The sequence below is a fragment of the Haemaphysalis longicornis genome, unplaced genomic scaffold (genome assembly GCF_048455015.1).
Source record: "Haemaphysalis longicornis isolate Haplotype H1 unplaced genomic scaffold, Haemaphysalis longicornis Haplotype H1 scaffold_1, whole genome shotgun sequence".
Taxonomy (NCBI): Eukaryota; Metazoa; Arthropoda; class Arachnida; order Ixodida; family Ixodidae; genus Haemaphysalis; species Haemaphysalis longicornis.
This window is the reverse complement of record NW_027526203.1, coordinates 174,609,485-174,630,053: the sequence shown is the minus strand read 5'-3', so window position 1 is coordinate 174,630,053 and position 20,569 is coordinate 174,609,485. Positions and strand designations below refer to the sequence as shown.

General features: G+C 48.1%; 1 protein-coding gene across 1 annotated transcript in view; it reads left to right on the top strand.

Moving 5' to 3' along the window:
- LOC144155791 (nose resistant to fluoxetine protein 6-like) overlaps positions 1–20,569 on the top strand; it is a 130,499-nt gene that overhangs the window by 19,645 nt on the left and 90,285 nt on the right. Inside the window, exon 4 of the mRNA XM_077687449.1 lies at positions 19,817–19,901. Within this exon, the coding sequence (XP_077543575.1) occupies positions 19,817–19,901 (85 nt within the window). The remainder of the gene's footprint in view (positions 1–19,816; positions 19,902–20,569) is intronic.

Genomic DNA, 20,569 nt, shown 5'->3' with positions numbered 1-20,569 from the left:
ATTTGTTACCCCGCACTTGTGGCAGTTTTCGTCTCAATTGTTTTAATAAGTTTCTGTTAAGCTTCTCTTAGGCATAAAATTCCCTGGACAGAACCTATATTTAATATGCCATGGTGTGCACATGGGGACATTCGTGGGGCAAATGTTTTTTTTTAATAAAATCAGCATGTTGTTGAAAAGGACTTGTGAGTGGAAGGTTGCAAAGGGATGATGTCATGATGCCATGATGGCATGCCTGTGAGGATTCATAGTCTAACTTTTTCATGCCTTGCCCCATACACTTGAGTTTTCTTGAGATAAACGTTCATAGAATTGCTGTTTATATTTTTTAGGAGAGATGCCTTAATCTCAGCTCGTCAGACAACATAGCCTCATTACACTAATACTAAAACACCTGTGACTGAGGTCACCACACGAGATGAAATGTGTACCTATATAAAATATAATATTATTAATAAAGGTAAACGCAACAGGCCAGCTTCTGTATGTTCGATTTATGCCATAAACATTTTTGCATACCCTTTTGAAATCAGCCGTTCATTTTTCTAAGGGCTAGTTACTGAAGCATAATCAGCTTTCTTATTTTAAATTGCAAAATATTCTCTTCGATTTGAAAATGTTTTTTTCCAATTCACAACTATGCAAATAAAATATTTGCTTTTTATTCACTTCAAAAACAATAATTATTATTTGCACACCCCTTCTTTCATGCCCGTTTCCATGGGTGTGTTTTAACAGTACAGGCACAAGTGCAACTTGGTTTATGCTTAACTGAATGAGTCAAGTAAAAATTACTAAATTACCATACACACTTATGTAAGGGTAGGGTAAATGAGAAGTGGTGTGGTCTAAGAGCCATGGCGTTCACCAATTTTAGCATTTTGGCCTTTCTACCCATTCAGAAACTACAGGTGAATTATGGAAATAGAAGGGCTCTGGCGACACCAACAGAGAAGAGCAGCTAATATATCTACCTGAACTACAAAAACAGCCCGTTAACCAAGGATGAAGAACGAAGGGCACACATGACTATGGACAATCAACTCATTAGGTTTTTTGCAAGGCATGATTAATATACGACGAGTTTATGGTATAGGCTTACATAAGTAGGCTCAGATCTGATGTAAGCCCATGTAATGTGTTGTTTGTATATTTATCATGCCTTGAACTACAACTCACTAATTTGATTGTGTGTTATCACGTGTACCCCCTCCCCTTTAACGCACTGTTTTTCCAGTTTAAATGTGTACCCAAGCAGCCCAATGGCAAGCCTTAGTATCTGCTCGCAAAACATGCAGCAGAGGAATGTGGCTGCAGTTCCATGAAGCGAGGCTCCTGTTTGCATTACTTTTAACATGTTCTGCTTTATAAGTTGCATGTGGGCCACTAAACAAGTGTGTGCGGCAGAATCAGTATGGTGACCTTGGCAAGTGCTGCAGTGATATATTTTCAGGCACAAGTTAGAAGAGAAATTCATCATCATCGTCATCATCATCATGATTGATTGATTGATTGATTGATTGATTGATTGATTGATTGATTGATTGATTGATTGATTGATTGATTGATTGTAGGGTTTAACGCGCCGACGCAACGCAGGCGACGAGGCGCGCCGTAGTGGAGGACTCCGGATTATTTTTGACCACCAGAGGATCTTTAACGTGCGCTGAAATCTCGTACACAGAGGCATTTTTTTCTTTCCGCCTCAATCAGAAAAGCGGCCGCCGCGGCCGGGAATCGAACCCGCGTCCTCGTGTTCAGCAGCACAACGCCTTAGCCACTGAGCCACCGCGGCGGGTTCATCAGCCTGTCTACGCCCTCTGCAGGAAAAAGGTCTCTCCCATAGATCCCCAATTATCCCGGTCCTGTGCTAACTTATCCCCGCAAACCTCTTGATCTCGTCTGCCCACCTAACTTTCTGCCGCACCCTGCCGCGCTTGCCTCCTCTAGGGATACACTCTTTACCCTTAATGACCAATGGTTATCTTGCCTTCGCATTACATGCCCTGCCCACGGCCTTTTCCTCTTAATTTCTACTAATATGTCCTTAAAACACATTTATTCCCTGGCCCACTGCGCTCTCTTCTTGTCCCTTAACGTCACACCTATCATCTTCCGTTCCATTGCTCGCTTAGTAAAGAGAAATTCACTCTTTGGCAAACAATGCCTACACTTGGAATGTGATGCCTGCCCATTTTATCTTGTAGGGTGCTGATGCAGTAATAAGACTGATGTGTTTTTTGCTTCTAGCTACAGTTATTCAGGTCAAATTGTCCTAATTTCTCTGGACAATTTTTCAAAATGAAAAAGCCCCATACAAGTTGCACTGCTAAAAATATTGAAAACATTGAAAACTACAGTATGCTTTCTTCATGGGTGCTTGATTCTATTCAAGTGAGTGTTTGGTTCTTTTGCACACAATTAGTTGACGGAGGCGGAAGCTACTTCCTCACTCCCGGAGGCAAGAACGCCATAGTGTTCAACCTCACTAATGTTTTTTTCGAGCAATGCGCTCCCTCTCAAAGGCCCGAAAGAGTTTTTACGGCTGTGCCTAATGCTTAACCTGTATTTCCCGACTGTAGACCAGGGCTGTTCAATGGCGCCACTTCAGTTCTTTCATTATTTATTAATAATCCTCCCCTAGATCTTTCCTCCCCAGACTTCCCCGAGTATTAGGAATGATACAACAATCTTCGGACCTCAAAAATTGTGGTTACAGCCCAAACAAAGGCTGCTAATGAAAATGAGGCATTAGGGTATGTTTGTTTCCAAGAGGTAGCAAACACTGCTTGTGAGAGACCCCTGGGAAGATTAGTTTTGTAAAGTATGCAGCCAGTCATAACAAAGCATGGAAATAGGACCAATGCACGACACCGGAACCAAAGCTTTAAATGAAGCCCAAAATATACTGCTGTATTCAGCCCGTATCTTTGTGAATGCATGCCCGGCAATGCTTTATTTTTATTTATTGCACAGCAGCAACTAATCATTATTCTATAGCATCACAGGCTAGCTATTCTTGAAATTCCTCAATGTCTTAATGCAAATACCTACTTACTTAACTTGCAGCCAATCACCGAGCCTTCTCTCCTTGAAACCTGCTCCAAAGGAAGCAGCTGGCCAGGCTAAAGTCCTCACGTGAGCTGGCAAGCTTAGTTTCTGCCAGTCTAGGACATTCACCCCTTGCACGGCAGATGGCTTGAATGTCCCGTGAGTGCCCTTGTTTTTTGAGACATTTCATTGGCACGTTGGTGCAGTTAATCCAGTGCAGCACCTCTGGGATACTTGCAACCTGCGTGAATGCTGCGAATATGTATGTAAGACATCGATTAGTACAATTTTCATGTAAAAGATTATGAGCTGATGATAATGCAGTGGAGCAGCAGCATATGTAGCCGAGGATGGAGTTTTGAAATATCAAAGTAAAATTCTCTAATGATGGTCAAATTTAAATTTACAGGAACACTTATCTTATTTCTTTGAGACAAAATAAGAGCGTATCCTATGAAACAAGGCTCGGAGCAGCTGAAAGAGGGTAGAGATACACCAGGTGCTTTCTCGAAAAAGCTTGAACAAAAGCAGTTTCTAGCAGAGAAAATTTCCTGTTCACAACTTATGGTGAAACTGAGACTGTTCTTCTGTAAAGTTTTACGTAAAATGGAGGGGGCGGGAACTTTCTGCATTCAATGTGCCTAAAATGCACTCTGCGAAATTGCAATGACACATGGTACACATTAGGACTAGCAATTGTTAGCGAATAAATATTTCTTGAACATCGCTTACAAATTTGTTTTTGCCCAGTAACAATTGATTTGTCTCCAGTCTTCTTTCAACTTACACGCAGGCCAATACAGGGAAGCTTCATGAAAGCACACAAAGAATAGGAGACAATAGGAATTACTTTCTGTTTTACTTCACATCAGGGAAGTACCCCCCCCCCCCGACATTTTTTGGTCCATTTTTTGTCTCCTCGCGCCACCTCTGTTCTCCCCTCATACACATTCTAAAACGCCGTCATACAAATTCTGGTCTTGATAGCTATATGAGGCGTTTTTTTTTCGAAATGAGCCAAATCCGCCTAACGAGAATTTGAGGGAGGGGGGCAACGAAAGTTTGGAACCGGACCTGAATGCAATGCCGCCAAAACTATTGAATCACATGTTTTACATGTCAGCTAGGGGAAATCTATGGCGACAAGTAATCAAGAATTATGCGGAGATTTGAGCAATATTAGGATAAATTGGCGCGGCATTCTTACGAAAAATTTATTGCAATTGACTTTCAAGAACGGTAATATAGAGTTTTAAGCAAAAAAGGCAGTAAACATATGCAAGAGGGCTTCAAGAACAGTAAAACTATAGCCGGTATTCAATGGCGTGGAATGCATGCAGGCAACCGAGTGTGCGCCGTCATATCTGTGGCCAAGCGTCTGTCGCTAGGCGACGTTGTGCGCACGGCGCGCAGATCAGGCACCCCTCTTCTCCTCCATGCAACCGTGTGAGTGCGCCCACGGCCGGGCTAGAGCAGCGGCGTGCGCGCGTTGGTGGCGGAACTTCACGTCGAGACTGGGCTGCATTGTTCTCGCCGCCGATGCGAAGGCCGTATCAACACATCGTGCGCCGCCGCTCTAGGCCGGCCGTGGTGCGCCGTCACTCGTTCATCCTAAGCACGACTGTGAATGAATGAATGAATTTATTGACAAGGAAAAGGAGAGGAAAGACCACCAGCAGGCGTAAATTGTCACACCTAGGGGTGGACACTGGAACGCCTGCTGGTGTGGGAGTTGGGGCAGGGGTGAGATATTCATAGAGAGGAGAGACAGGATAGCAGTGACATATTTACAGAAGACAGGGGACAGAGGAGCATATTTACACGTTAACGCACAGTCACACACGCACACACAACGTCTGGTCCACAAGAGGGAGAAAAAAAAGGAAAAAGTCTAGACACACAGTCACTGGGTCCACAGTCACAGGGAGTGTAGCGCCAGGCGGAGCCCAGAGGCGGCCAGGTATCCGCCCAGCGCCCCATGGACGCTGTCCCTCTCCCTGGTGTTGCCCGGTGGCCATAGGAGCTCGTCTAGCGGCCGAGCCCTTCCCCCCAGGGCTGCCAGCAGTTCCGGCCTCCCTGCCGCATACTCAGGGCACTCGAAGAGCAGGTGCAGCAGGGACTGAACAGGTGCACGGCAGTGCTGGCAGGCAGGGCTGTCGGCCAGCCCCAGGCGGTGTTTCCGTTCAGCCTTTCAGACAGCCCCCACGCGGAGGCGCAGGATTGCCGAACGCTGCTGTCGGGGCAGCCGGGCAGCCCGCACCGGTGGTGGGGCCTCTCCAGCGGCCAGCCGTGGGTCCGGGTGCTGTGCCCGCACGTGCCGCTGTATAAGCAGGCGGGCGTCGTCGGCCGCTGCCTGGGCATCCGTGGCCGAGGGGGTCAGCTCGTGGGCCTCGGCGGCTAGCTCGTCCGCCCGCTCGTTGCCCTCGAGCCCGATGTGGCCGGGCACCCACTGCAGCCGCAGCCGGGAACCCCTGTCTGCCAGCCGCTCCGCCCTCTCGCGCACGCCCCGAACCAGAGGGGAGTGCGGGTCGCCCTCCCGGATGCGCAGCAGAGCCACCCGGGAGTCGCACACCAGGGCGCAGCGCTCGGCTGCGGGCTCCAGCTCCAGCAGCAGGTCCAGGCCCAGCTGGACCCCCACAAGCTCTGCCGTGGCCGAGGATGCATGCGGCGTAGTGCAGCCGGGCCTGCCGGGTGGCCTCTCCAAGCATGGCGGCCGCTGTAGCCGAGCCCTGCCGCTGCCGCAGAGAGCCATCCGAATAGGCCAGGGTGTGGCCCTCCAGGTCTTTCCAGACGACGGCCTGGGCCAGCTGCAGCAGCCCGCATTGGGGCGTGCGCCGCTTGCTGCGCAGGCCCGAAATCTCCAGGTGCAACTCGGCCGCCAGGTCCGGAGGGTGGCTGGAGGGCCTCATGTCTATGGTGCCTACCACCTGCTCGTACCGGACCAGCATGCGCCCCATGCGCGAGTGCCGGTGGGTGCGCAGCCGCTGCAGCAGGGTTCCTCCCACCTCGGCTCGGCGCAGCCGGTCGATGTGGCCCAGGGCCCGCTGCTCGGCCGTCATCTCCAGCGTCCACACCCCTGCCTCAGCCAGCGTCTTGTCGCACTGCGAGTTTTGGGGGCAGGCCCAGGCAGGTGCGGACGCCCTTCCGATGGTCGCCCTCCAGCTGCCGCCAGTTGGGTCTCCGCAGGGTGACCAGCGGTAGCGCGTACATCAGTAGCCCCACTGCCGAGGCACTGTACAGCCGCAGGGCTGTCTGCTGGGAGCAGCCTTTGTCTCGGGCGACCATCTTCCGCACGGCCGAGGTGGCGCGCTGTGCCCTGGCACGGAGCTCATTGGCGGCCTGGCGGAAGTCCACCCTGTGGTCCAGGGTGAGCGCCAGGTAGCGCACCCTGGTCTTCAACTCGAGCTCCGCGCCATCTATTTGGAGTTTCCTCGTCCGTCCGCGGGCGGCTGCACTCGGGTGTACCAGCATGGCCTCTGTCTTTGCAGCTGACAGCTGCAGGCCAACACCTTCGAGCTTGTACCGCACCGCATCCATGGCTGCCTGCAGCTGTTGCACGACCGCCTTGCCGTCTCCTTTTCGTCCCAGCACCCACAGGGCAATGTCGTCGGCGTACATCGACATGTGCACCTTGTGCAACCCTCCTCTGGGTAGGCAGCCTGGCAGGGCTGCCATCACCAGGTTGAAGAGGAAGGGGCTGATAACGGAGCCCTGTGGGGTGCCGACATCCACTGGCCGAGGTGCAGACAAGACGTTCCCCACCTGCACCTGTGCCGTTCGGCTCGTCAGGAACGCCTCGACGAAGCCCCCTTCCCCGAAATGCTAGCCTCCTCCATGGCATAGGAGATGGCGGGGCACTGCAGGTTGCCGAAAGCGCCCTTCACGTCGAGCAGCACCAGGGCAGCCACCTGCCTGGTGGTACGGGCGTGCTCCAGGGCCGCCACCACGTCGGTGATGGAGTCGGTCGCCGCTCGGTGCTTCCGAAACCCCGTGAGCTGCTCTGGGATCACCTCCTCCTCCACCACGATGGCCTCCATCCTGCGCAGCGCCACCCGCTCCAGCAGCTTGCACCCGCAGGACGTGAGAGCCACTGGTCGATATGTCGTGACCGCGTCGAGGCCCCTCCCCGGCTGGAGGATGGGCCTCAGGATGGCGAGCAGCCACTCGGGTGGAAGCTGCCCCGTCTCCCAGATGCGGTTGTAGGCCACCAGGAGCTTGCCGAACCCCACCTCGTCCAGGTTACGGATCATCTGGTAGGTAAGGCCGTCTGCCCCTGGCACCAACTTACGCTTGCAGCTGCGGAGGGCACTGCGGAGCTCAGTCTCTGTGATGGGGGCATTGTTGAGGGGGTGGTGCGCCTCCCCCGTCCCAGCAACAGCAGCAGCGGGCCCTAATTCCACCTGGTGTGGTGGCAGGAGTGTGCAGCGAAGACTGTGTTTCACATTAGAAACTCTACGTCACCTAACGCAAAGTATTGCATCGAGTTCAATGTGAGTCCGATTATTAACATCTCTGTTGATGCCACCGTTTAGAATCGGATTGGAACGGAGCAGACGACGCACGCCGGTGTTTTCTTCGGCGTGCGGGCGCAGTGGCCCAAGCCGCGCCGTGTCCGTGGCGCAGCGGCCATGTCTTTGGCAGTTTCCAGTGTTGCCAAGCGAAGAAATGAACCGCTAAACTTTTCAATGAATACCGCCTATACATGAAGAGCCGGTGAGTCCTCTTGGAAGCATTAGCAGTTCTTTTCGAATTGCTCCGTAGGGAACTTTTTTGAGCACGCCTGAAGACACTCATGAAGTTCTTCATTGCCTTGCCATAAATTTCAAAAACGCTTCACAAGAAGCCTACTCATATCATCTTCTTCACCTGGCTCGTACCCAGAGAGAGGGGGGATTTTCCATGGCTTGTAAGCCGCAGCTAATTTGTTAGGTACGTAAATGGGAAATATTGGAGTAATAATAATAATAATAATATAATATTAATAATAACCAGATTTACTCCGTAAGACGAGGAAGACGAGATAAAATGATAGTTTGACATCTCTCAGTTTCATTTCGTTCACTTCGGTTCACGTTGTCGTAGACGTCTGGCGGCAGACCATTCGCCGATCTCCTAACTGCTGTCTGAACTCATGATAAGCCAGCACTCAAAAGCAAAAAAAGTCTGATGAAAACACCCACAAAACAACCCCAACAGTCACACCAAAAGCGAAATCCCATTGGGAAAATGAATTTGGCTCTCTTTGATCCGTGCCACAGCAGGTCTGGCTCATTTTCTATACGAAGTAAGATCTGCCTACCCGTTTGCAGGGCATTGCCTCAACTATTCCTTTGCCACATTTTTTCTAGGGGAAAGTTGTCGGGATTTTCTTGGCAGGGTAGTTTTATCTGGTTTAGTTTTGGTTTATGGATTAGGTTCATTTCGAAAAAAAGACGCCTCATTTGGTGGTAAACGTGTGAAAAAAATTCCCCCGCACCTCCCCGAAGGGAATCGTGCAGAAATGCGAATGCATTGGGTGCACCGATGAGTGTGTTGCGAGTAATGGCGTAATTAATGACGAGAGTGTGAACGTAATCATTTATTCATCAGCACCTGTTTGTGTTATCGTTGTACCTGACGGCCACAATCACTGCCTTGTGATCGCTAAAGTGCGCGGTCAAAGGGTCTTTGAGAAGCATACGCGCGTCACAGTTTCGCGTAAAGACCAGATCAATGCAACTCCCGTGAATGGTAGTGGGGCACGTGTCGAAGCCGGCAGAGAGACAATGCATAGAGTGCCTGGTCTGCATGTACTCGACCAGCCATTCGCCACTCTTCTTGCGCACGTCAACGTTGAAGTCGCCAACCAAGACTATGGGGTCAGAGGGTTTGGAGCGCACGCGCACACTTTCCATAGCCGCGTCCAGCTGCGCGGCAACGGCGTCTCGAGCCCCCGACTAAGAAATGCATTCGTATTTACGACGACGAAGACGACGAAGGCAGAACTACGAGGCGCGCGCTCACGTGCGCTCGCGCTGGAGGAATGCAGGCGCACATTCGCATTTACGACGACGACGACGACGAAGGCAGAACTACGAGGCGCGCGCTCACGTGCGCTCGCGCTGGAGGAATTCAGGCGCACGCCGGCGAACGGAGCAAGACAACCCCCGGCTAATAAATGCATTCGCATTTAAAAAAAAAGCAGACGAGGTTTGTTTGCTCCGTTTGCACAGAAGCCAGTACCACTGTACACTGGCTTCGTGCTCTGCTGCCGGCCTGTCACTTGCCATTCACTGAACCCCGTTTACACTGTTCGTCTGCAATCGGTGCTTGGGTCCTCTCGGACAGCAGCAACTTATTGCTTGTTTCGCCAGGGTGGTGGTTTCAGCGGCTCGGGTCGCAGATGCTTTGGTGGGGAAGAAAACGTTTTCTCTTTAAACATTCAACAAAGTCCTCAGCCCTAGCGCGACGTGGTGTCGGTGGATACTATCGCCCATGTCTGATGTTTGTGGCTTAACCGTTTCCTTCCCTGAGCCAAACTCCCAGCGCGTTTTCCACTAGTTTTTGTGGAAATGCTGCTTTTGCGTTTGACGGTAAGAAATCAGCTTGCCGCAGAGGAACCCGCTGTAGAGTTTTCTCTGCGGAATGCCTTCCAACGTCTGGCTCGTGCACGTGTGCGACGTCCGCCGAACAAGCCAAAGCGAAACAAAGGCTTGGAGCCGGATGGCGACGAGCGGAGTGGCGCGAGGGGATGCTTGACCCCATCGCCCTGCGCCTCTAACGACTGTTACACCCGCTTAGAGAAAATCATTGTGGGAGTACAAAAGCCCCATTCCACAGTCGGCGCGTCCATCTGGACAAGAAGAATGCCTCACAAAAGAAGCGCAAGAATGTTACAAAGCCCGACGACGGCAGGGTGACAAAGTGTAGGCGCGCATCGCAGTTGTATGGCGGCAAGAGACACCGGCGGCATTCCTTCGGACAACTAAAGCCAGTGACAGCGGCATTGTTTATCGACAGGCATTGTGGTTAATGGCTCCTATGCACAACGGCGGTTTTACGGACACCGAGCTGCATTCCTATGAACAGACCTCGAGAACACCGGGCTTGAGCAGAGAAGGCACAGAGTCAAGGTGGCACATGGTCACCATGACAGAGACGGGTGCGCAGCGGGCGATTGGTGAAAATGTACCCGGGCCAGACATCTCGACGGACGCCAACCAGACTTTTGGCCGAGAGAAATTTCGGCTTCAACATTGGTCTGTGAACTGTTCCTTTGTATTAGAGAGGTTATAAAACCCCGAGCCCATAGGATGAAAATACGAGGCGCATTAAACATAGCGTAGTCTTGCGATGTCGGAGTATCGTCGAGGTGTCTGCAGATAGCACCGAGTTTACTTCGCCAACGGGCCGAACGAGAGAGGACGGAGGAGAAGCTCACTCCCGCCATGCATCCTGAGTCGTTGCTATGGGCGAAGACAGCAGGGTAAGCCACGCTGCGCGCCGAGGAAGCGAAAAGGTGCATCCCTGGAAATAACAAGCTTCTTTACAAAACTGCCATAGGTAAGCACGAACGCGCTGACGCTTGCAACCGTTTTTTATCTACATATACTGCAGTGCAGTGCGTCTCGATACTGCAATTTCCGAGGTCTGTATCGTTGGCGCTTTGAATGGCGGACCGTTAAACGTAGAACTCTGAGTAGGTTTTAGGGTAATAACACCCGGTATTAGGCGTATGACATCTCCGATTTACCTAGCATTTTGTTTCCTTCCTGCATAACTAGTAGTCACAGGTTTTGTTTGAAGAAAAATATGGAAGCGCAAGAGGTTTGCCACGGAGATCTGACCTGTCGAGTGCACATGCACTTCTGTTTCTGCCGACTTCATATGCCTTAACATCAGCAGAGGGAATGTTTAGTTAATGTGCGGTACGCGCATTTATTCCTGTAAATATTTTAATTGCTGCTGTTCTTTTTTAATTTTGCAAACTTCGCGTAGGGATCTTTGACGTGCGCCGAAATCTCGAACAGACGAGTGTTTTCGCTTTTCGTCTCCATCACAAAAGCGGATACACTTAATTTCATTTTTCTTTGCCGGTTTACGCGCCTTTATGGTAGACGCTGGGTGTTCATCGTGTTTGTACTAGCATGGCCTCCGAGATTCCTCCGCGCGCGTTTAGCTCCGGCCATCCCAATCGCCGTGCACCCCAGCCAAATTTTGTAAGTGTGCTGGTTCCCCCGCACTCCGCCAGGCGGCAGAGCGCACCTAAGCATCGAATGCATCGTTCAGCCCGTTCGGCCGCTGTTTATGCGGCATTTCGCGGCATGTCAACGCTGCAGTTTTTCTGGTCTTGACCAAGGAGGTTAAAAAAAATCTGGACACGAGTGTATTTGCGAGTTTATTGACCGCATTTCTGCTCAGCTCCTGCCCAAGATTTTTACGCAGAACACCTGTAATGGATATGTACTTCATTGGAACAGGTGAGAACTCCACACCTTCGAGGCACTGGCCTCCTTCCGCCCTTGCAGGTCGAGCCCCCCGATCTTCATTGATTTATAAAGGGACCCCACCACTGCTCTCTCGCGCTATTCCGCTCAGCGAAAGCCAACATATAACTGTAATATACGTTTTATGCCATAAGGCATACAATTGCATATAGAAAAACAGCAGCCTATCAATGTTGGCTGATTCTAAGTGGAGGTACGCAACCGTCGAGTACCCCACGTACGGCACCAGATATATGCAGCCCTGCATTTCTAAATTGGCGGAGTTAATATAATTGACCGCTGCAAAGCGTGAATAAAGATAATTAGTCGAACGTACTTTAGAAAAAATCAAAAATACCCAAAGTAGAAAAATAAAAAATATAGAAGTGATATTAACAAATTTAAACATATAAATCGTATACAGCTCTTTCACAAAACACACAATAATAAAGGAGCAGCGAAAATAATGACAAAAACGTGAATAAAAAATCACGCTAACAGACGAACCTTGAACGCCCTGCATTGGCACAGAAATGCATAATAGCGCGAATAGAGATAGTTCATCGAACGGAATAATAAAAACAAAAAATACGAAACCTAGAAAGGAATTATAAAAGTGAACTTACAAATTCAAAAATATGAGTTCTATACATCTCCTGCGCAAAGCGACGAAAATAATAAAAAGCTCTGAGAAAAATTAACGACGGAAACAAGAATAAAAAAAGTCATGAAAGTGACCAAACTGTAATTAACGCCGTGCATTTGCGCAAAAAATGTATGATTGGTGGAGTTAACATGTGTAATTAATCGTTATAATAGTGTAAACGGAGACGATTGGTCGTACGGAATCTTAAAACAACCAAAAGCAGAACATAAATTATAAAAGCTAGCTTACAAAATAAAAAAAAATTCGCATTCATACACCTTCTCCAAAAAGGAAGACCAAAAAAAGCACTGAAAAGACTACGGAAACGCGTACAATAATATCGCGAAAACGACCAACCGTGTAAACTTCTGTCATTGCAAAGAAGTGCATAATTGTCACGATAAGATATTTAATATCTTCAAAATAGAGAAAATGGAGCTAAATAATTGAATGTAACTTGAAAACAGAAAAGACAACAAAAATAAAAAAATAACAAATTTTAAAAGTGATCTTACAAAATAAAAAAAACAGCGGAGTTAGCACATTTAATCATTGAATTTATATGGAACCACCAGTCTAGCTGAGACATCTGGGCGCACAGGAATACAAGCAAAAATCATTCTCAATTGCAGACACAGACACACTTGCACATTTCACGATAATTATGCAGGTTTACATGCTTCGATGTATCGCGTAGTTTTTACAGACCATAATAAGTTTTTTTTTAACTGCCGCGCTAATGCGCTGTATTGGTCCACAAAGCGAACCTCGCAAATACTCACTGGCACTGGCACATTGACAAATCGAAAAAAAATAAAAATAGGGACGCGAAACCGCAGCAAAGAGTGCCAGACCCGACTGCGTTTCGCTCGTATGGTTGCTGCTTAAACTGTATTTGCGCGCCTCATATTTCTAACTTAACCATAATAAATTTGTTGGTTATTGTCTCGTACTTGTCATGTTAAAGCTGGTTGCTCGACTCAATTTGGCTGCAAGCTGCGAAAACGCGCGTTGCCTCGCTTGCGCCAAGCTGCAGAGGAAAAGTTGATGCGTAGGTGGCGAGCGCCGCGGTGCGGCGGAAGACGCGGCCACGCCCCCTTTTCAACTTACGCTCTATCCGGCTGATTGGGACGGCCGGAGCAAAACACGCGCGGGGTGACCATGGAGGCCATGGTACTAGTAACGGCCGGTACCCCCGTCCTTTCCCCCAATTTGCACAGAAGGGTTGCCCCCCCCCCCCCTCCTCACGAAAAAAAATCCTGGGTACGTGCCTGCTTCACATAAAGTTGCAAGGTAATACCAAACCACTGAAGGTTTCTTAGCCCCTGCTGGTAGTCCATTGGGCGCTTGGAGGTTCATGCAACCACCCTCGTCTTTGAAGGCTCCAACTTGTACAGCCTAGCGCTGACAATTCTCCAGACACTGACATGAATCTGAAAGGAGACTGATGGTCTGCTGCCTAGATATCCCGCAGTTTTGTGTGAAAATCATCCACCAGAATAATCATTCAAAAGCCCTTCTTTTTCAATTTCTTGGCAAGTAAAGCATATAGTACAGCAGTATAGGACATCTGCAGGGAAGTGACCAAAAATAGCTGCAGTGAAAAACAGGAAATGCAGCAAGATGATGATACAAGTACTGCATTGCCTTCACTTTCCTGCTCTGCACTGCAGCTAGTTACACTGACCTAGCAGCCAGCTGGGCTTCGTATACATTACTGAAGCGATGGTTGGCTAGCCAGCATAGATGACTAATGTGGAAGGTTGGGCAGGTTTGTGAAGCATGACAGAGAAATTAACAGCACAAAACACAATGACGAAAGACAAGGACAGTGCACAGTCGTGTAGTCCCTCTCTCGCCCTTGTATTTTGCACTATTTTCGATCAGCCTGCACAGAGCTTTAGTGGTGCGGTAACAGCACATAAGATGCTGGTGTGCTTGCACTCCTGCGTAGTCTCCTACACAGGTTTGGAAGGGCTGGTATTGAAGCAAGGAGCCAGAACCACTTGAAAGGAATGTAACCATATTCTTTGACTTTTAAGATGACCAGCTATGCACACAGCGACATGATATGCTTTTTCAGTAAGCGATAGCATGGAGGAAGTACTTATACTCGGCATTCAGCAGAGCGTGGCCGTCACTTTGAAATGACGCGATAGTGGCGCGAGTGAGAAAGGTATTATTTCCTTGGTTAGGGAGCCCTGTGAGCTTGCAAGAGCTGAAAGAAAACGCAGAACGCAAAACAGTAGCGCTGCGTGCGTGCGTGTGCGTGTGCGTGTGCGTGTGCGTGTGTGCGTGTGTGCGTGTGCGCGTGTGTGCGTGTGTGCGTGTGCGCGTGTGTGCGCGTGTGCGCGTGCGCGTGCGTGCGTGCGTGCGTGTGCGTGTGTGTGCGCGTGCGTGCGTGTGTGTGTGTGTGTGTGTGTGTGTGTGTGTGTGTGTGTGTGTGTGTGTGTGTGTGTGTGTGTGTGTGTGTGTGTGTGTGTGTGTGTGTGTGTGTGTGTGTGTGTGTGTGTGTGTGTGTGTGTGTGCGTGCGGAGCGGTCACCGTCTTGTGGAAAAATGAACGCTCGCCGAAATGTTTTAAGGAATACGCAACTAAAAGGCTCACAGACCGTGGGTTATTCTTCATGACTGCAGGCATGCCTTTGAAGTAGGGCCACCTCACCTGTGGGACATCTTTGGCGGTAGACCCACTTGTCTTTTTAACTTTGACCGATGTCTTGGAGCGCATGTGTGTCTTTGAGATTCTTTGATTTCTTTTTACCCATCAAACCTGAAAAATAAACCAAAGTGCTGACACCTGGAAATGAGCCTGTCTGGACCTTTTTTTTTTGTTATAAAAGCGTCTTGAAGCAACCGTTAATTGATATTAGTTGGTGTTGCAGGGAATGTTTAAGCCTTCGATAAATTTCCATTTGTCCAATGTATGCCGAATAAAGGAAGGTGAAGTACGTTTTGCAACGGAATCGAAACGCAGAAATATGGGATAGTGATCGGTAATATTAATTTGTAGCACTCCAGCGTCTGGTGCCGTGAATAGATTTGAAAATGCATGATTTATGAGGGACCCATTGCTATTGCTGGTGGAAGACTGATTAAACATTCATACCCGAAGCTATTTTGTGCAGCTAGATAGTTGTTTGAGTTAGAGGACAAATCGTCTAGTAAATGAATGTTGATGTCGCCCATTATAATAGCATTTTTATTTTCGAGGGAAATAACATTTAGGGAGCGTTGCAAGTTTGTGCAAAATTCAGGAACTGGAGAAGATGGTGAGCGATAAATACAGCCTAATATGAATCTTTTGTTATCTAGATAAAGAAAAGTATGCTCAAATTCAAGCCAGACGGATTCACAGTGAAGCGTGTTTAATTCAAGATCAAACCTTCGTTTGCCGGAACCGTTTGATGATACGTATATGGCTGCACCAACATAATTTCTAGATGACCTGTGACTGTAAAATGGTGTGTAGGAAGGAAAACAAAGCAGATTTCTATCGTCTTCAGATAACCAAGTTTCTGTAATTGCAATTACTGAGAAAGGGTTCGTAAACATGGAAAGAAGATTATGGAATTCATCAAAATGTTTTCGAAGGCTTCTGGCATTAAAATGAATGAAAGAGCGGGAGTTATTTCCTAAAAACGAGTTTAGTTGCGCAGGTGACAGAAGAGACGACGAGGAAGACATGGCTGGCGCATGCGCATTATGTACAATGGGAGCCAGTTAGTTTATTTCAGCCAGATCAGCCTCATCTGGCTAAAATAAACTAACTGGCTCCCATTAAGGATATGAGAAACCTCAAGTTTCGCACGTCAGCTGAACCTTTGTTTTCTGTAAAAGCCGTGCTGATAGCGACAGAGCGAACAGTCAAATGTTTGCACGTACCTGGCATGCCAAATAAAGCGCCGGTCTGGTGCCTCGTTGTGTCTTTTTAATGACGGTTCTTGAAATCAGGATGTTTCTTGTTGGTCAAGCATGGGTAGTCTTTCACCACATTTATGAACGCCTCCACGGAAAAACCCATCGGAGATTCGGCCCCCATGCCTGACTGCGTCGTTTGGCCGTATCTCCCGCCAAAATACAAGCCGGATGAAAACAAACCCGCAGAACTTCCTTTACGTCACGTTGAAGGCGGCTCCTATTGGCTGCAACCGCCGTCTCGCACGCGTCTAGTCAGCGGCGGCAAAATCGGTCCTAGAGCGATCAGCTTGGCCGTCGCAAAGCGACGTGCGTGTTTCTCAAGTTAAATCGCGCCTTGACTGAGTGATTGGTATAACTGCGTACACGAAAATGTACACAAACTAGTTGAGAACACGTTTTCGTACTCGGCCGCCGACACCGAAGTGAGTGGCCAGACACAGACGTCGAGCTCCGATACGGCTACGCACTAACATACAACTTCAGTTTGGTTTCCGCAAGAAGTAAAATCAACTGACGAACCCCACAGAGTTTCAGTTTCGTCCAGCTTAGTGACGCTTGTGATCGCCATGTGCGGGTTCCCTTCTCTTTGCGAAGTTCCGGCTAGGCACAAGATAAACAAAAGAAACTTTTTTTATTAAGTGTTTACAAAACTAGAGATAAAATATATAGGAATTGCTTCAATAGTAAGCCTCCTAGCGCGCATAGAGCAAGTATACAGGGGCGCAGTTAGCAGACGACGCGTATTCGTCGCGGTGTATTACGCGGGCGCCTGCAAACGTGTTCATCTCCGGCATGTGCAAGACAGTTCAGTAAATGTGTGATGTGTGAAAAGCAAAATGTGTGAAAATCAAAATAAAGCATGTGTGATTCTGTAGCCTGATAGTTCTTTTGCACTTTCTCTACATCGAGAGCCACGCATCCGTTCATGTCTGGTACAACGTACAATACTAGTACAATAAATACCAGCACTGTGTGCATAGTGGCATAGCTGTAATGTTAGTTTTGCAGCCTGAAGGTTAACTTTTGGGTAATTTTTTTTTGTAGGCCGTCAGCAATGATGATCGTAGTTCAGCCTAAACATGCACTGCGCAGTTCGTAGCGGACTCGGAATGATCTCGCTTCAAAACGCGCTACACGGAGCAATTTGTCCTTTTTATTTTAGCATGCCACTTCACAATGTCAAGAGTTAATCGCATGGACAAACAGAAGGTGTTTTGGGGTTAATCTTATAAAGTATCCTACTTCGGAAAGAAAATACTGAATGTGTCCTTGACTAAGAATGTCCACGAATGCGGCGCAACAATGGCAGTGATTCATCTCATTCTAGGCAACAGATCATTCTCGTCAAAATGAAATATATTTCCCTCATCTTACATAAGAGCTGCAAAAGTACATTCTGTAAGTTACTCTGCACCAAATTCTTTGTCGCTTATCTCTAATTGTTCACTTTTTTTATAACCGATTATTGTTGTTTTCAAAATGTAATTCTCGGGCCGAGCAAGTCAGAAAAAGGCGATCAAAATGAGCGTCGACTGTTTAATACACATAAATAGAAATGATTCTCGCATTAAGATTGTGTTCCGCCAAGGCGCTCTGACGAGCGCTCTTGTCACAGGTAATGACAGTCTCCTCGATTTTTTTTTTTTCAAAGGCTGTAAAAGGCCACCAAGCCACCATACCTGGGTGGGAAAGCAAAAGATTGGCGTTGTCATGAGGTATGCGCGTTCTTAACAGCTTCTCTGCAGGACATGTATTTGTAAGGTGGTTCTTCTGGCAGAACGTTGGTGCTGTGAGAGAAAGCCAAACACGCATAAAGTGCACGTGAAACAAATAGGCACAAAAGGAAATATTTTTTACCAGTATGCAATGCGTAAGCACTTTCACTTGGCCAACTATATCCCTCCTCCCTTTACCACGAATTAGAATCCGCATAACGTTAGGCCGGGCTCAGCGGATGCCGACAGGTATGAAATGTATTTGAAAACCTTTATCTTGACTTCAAAGGTTCTGGCGAATTCGGCAATGCTACCTGGAATTTCCGCAGAAACTACTGCTTGCGGAAATACAGGTCAAGAACGCTATGCAGCCATCAAAACTTGCACTGTACGAAAAAGCAACCACCATGGGGGAAGTGTACAATCGTGTTATCACCAGTTGTGCACGCATAATTTAGTTTCCGGGGGCCGTACCCAAGAAGGAAGGTAATATCGTGGTAAGACAAGATTGTAAAAAAAACGTCCGGGTGCAGTGGGCGCACTTTCTAATTCCTTCCGGTTCCATAATCTTTTTAATGTCGGGAATTTGCGCATTGACTGACGCTGACGAGGAAGCAGCGTCAGCTCACTGCATTGCTCGCGACAGAAAAACTATCAGCAGTCTGTTACGTAACAGGCAGAGGAAACGGCCTTGCCCCATCTCGCCACGGCTCGAAAATTTCGGTGTGGGCGGGATCCGGCTTTTTCCTTTCAGTGCTGACACAAATGGTTCTGCAATACACATTTTTCAGAAGCTACGGGTCTACGAGTAACTTCCATCATCTCCACATTTTGTTATTCTCGGAACTCTTTCAAGTCACAGCTTTCTGCCGAGTAGCGAACAGTGTTGCTGTTTAAGAGGTGTTTAGTGGCTTCCGGCGCATCGTGATGCCGCCTCGCACGAGCCCTATTCCAATGCAATCAGCTGCGAAAGTTGCCGGTGGCTGAATGTATAAAGAACTTCGTGACTGGCCGAAAATGCGGGAAGTTGCCACACCTCGGAGCAAAAGAAGCCAGAGCTGTGTAGCTTCATTTCGATTTTCCTCGTACAAAGTAAATCGGAAGAGCTGTGGAATAACGAAACAAAATCTTGCACATAAAATCTTGCGCAATTTTGTCAGTCACCACAATCTAAAAGCGATGAACAACGCGAAAAAGCAGCGCTGACAATTTATTTTCACTTTAACGAACAATAAATAGGAAAAAAGGGGAACACTGGACAGCATACTCCAGAAAAAATTACACACATACATTAAAAGAACAAGAAAATAATCGGCACTGCTGAGACATATCTTTTCTTTAATGTATGTTTGTACTTTCTTTCCTGGAGTCTTAAGTCACATGTTCAGCGCTGTGTCTCTACCTGTGCGTCGTCCTGTTTTTTTTTTTAGTTTTTTTTATCGCTAAGTTAAGTGCCAATTGGCCCGCCAACAATCCTTGTTTCAGTATAAAAAACAGCCACCGATGCAGGGAATCGAAGTTGCGGCATTGTTCCACTTTTGTCACTAAGCCACTCTGGCGGATTCTGCGGGTTGAAATAAGTTGTTGATACATTCATGTACCATGCTGTGGCCTCGCATGCGCAAAAACTTTCGAATTTAAAGGCCTTCAAGGTACTACTGGACAAACACCGTGCAGAGCACATTGTTTAGCTCTTACGCGGGCCCTACAGCATTGCCGAAAAAGGCTATCACTGTTCCATCGTGCCTGGAAGTTTTCAAGGGCTTTAATCATCGCAGGCACAAAACGCAACTCACGATTTGCTCGCTGCACCAGATACGTTAACCCCTTCTCTGCTCTTGTTGCTATTTTATTTACAGGTGTGGAGCAATTCAAGTGCGTGCACGAGAAAAAAATGTTGAAAATGTTGGGGCAGGCGACACCTGTTTAGACAATAGCCAAACTAACCCTTCGTTTTCGGCATCATCAGTAGCTACTTCTTACGATGGTGATGTTCCATCCCTCTCTCTTCTACACCAGTTAAGCCTGCTGGGGTCACGATTGAAGTCAACAACTGCGTCACGGGCATACCGGACCCTTTGAGCAATACCCAAAAGGCAATTCTGTGAGTATATTTTAGCCATGACTCGTTTTCTTATACTGACCGTTGGAACTAACATAACAAAAAAGGTCATGGTGTCCGATGCAGGACGCGGTGCATTCGATCTTACTGAAAACGGGCTTTATTACCCTTCATTAAAAGCGATAGATTACCGTACTTGCCATTGGGCGCCTTTAGGCACATCACTGCCCCTAAGGCACAAGGCGCAAACGCTTCAGAAATGTGGGAGATGTTAAGACGCTGTCGAAGGATAAGTTAGCGCGATACAGGCATCTCGGGTAATTTTCAGAACTTGCCCCGACTCCGACGCAGTGGAGAATCCAATGGGTATAGATGCCGGATCGCCACCGGTAGAAGCGCCATCTTAACTTTAGCCTTGCTACAGATTCCCTTTGCCGACGGGGGCTCGCTGGCATGCTAAAGTTATCCCCTCTGAAATTATGCATTCAGCCACCCATAGACTCACATAGGGACCGAGTTCCCCGTATTCACCTCTTTGTAACGAACTGTCTTGGGTAAGAAGATAAATTTAAGTTGACTATTCGCAGAATATCTGAATAACTCCGCTGCCTGATTACGCTGATATTTCCTTTAAAAAGTGTGTGTTTAAGGGGGGGGGGGGGGGGGGGGGCTCAACTGGTTTGTCATTTTGCATATTTTTGTAGGTGGAT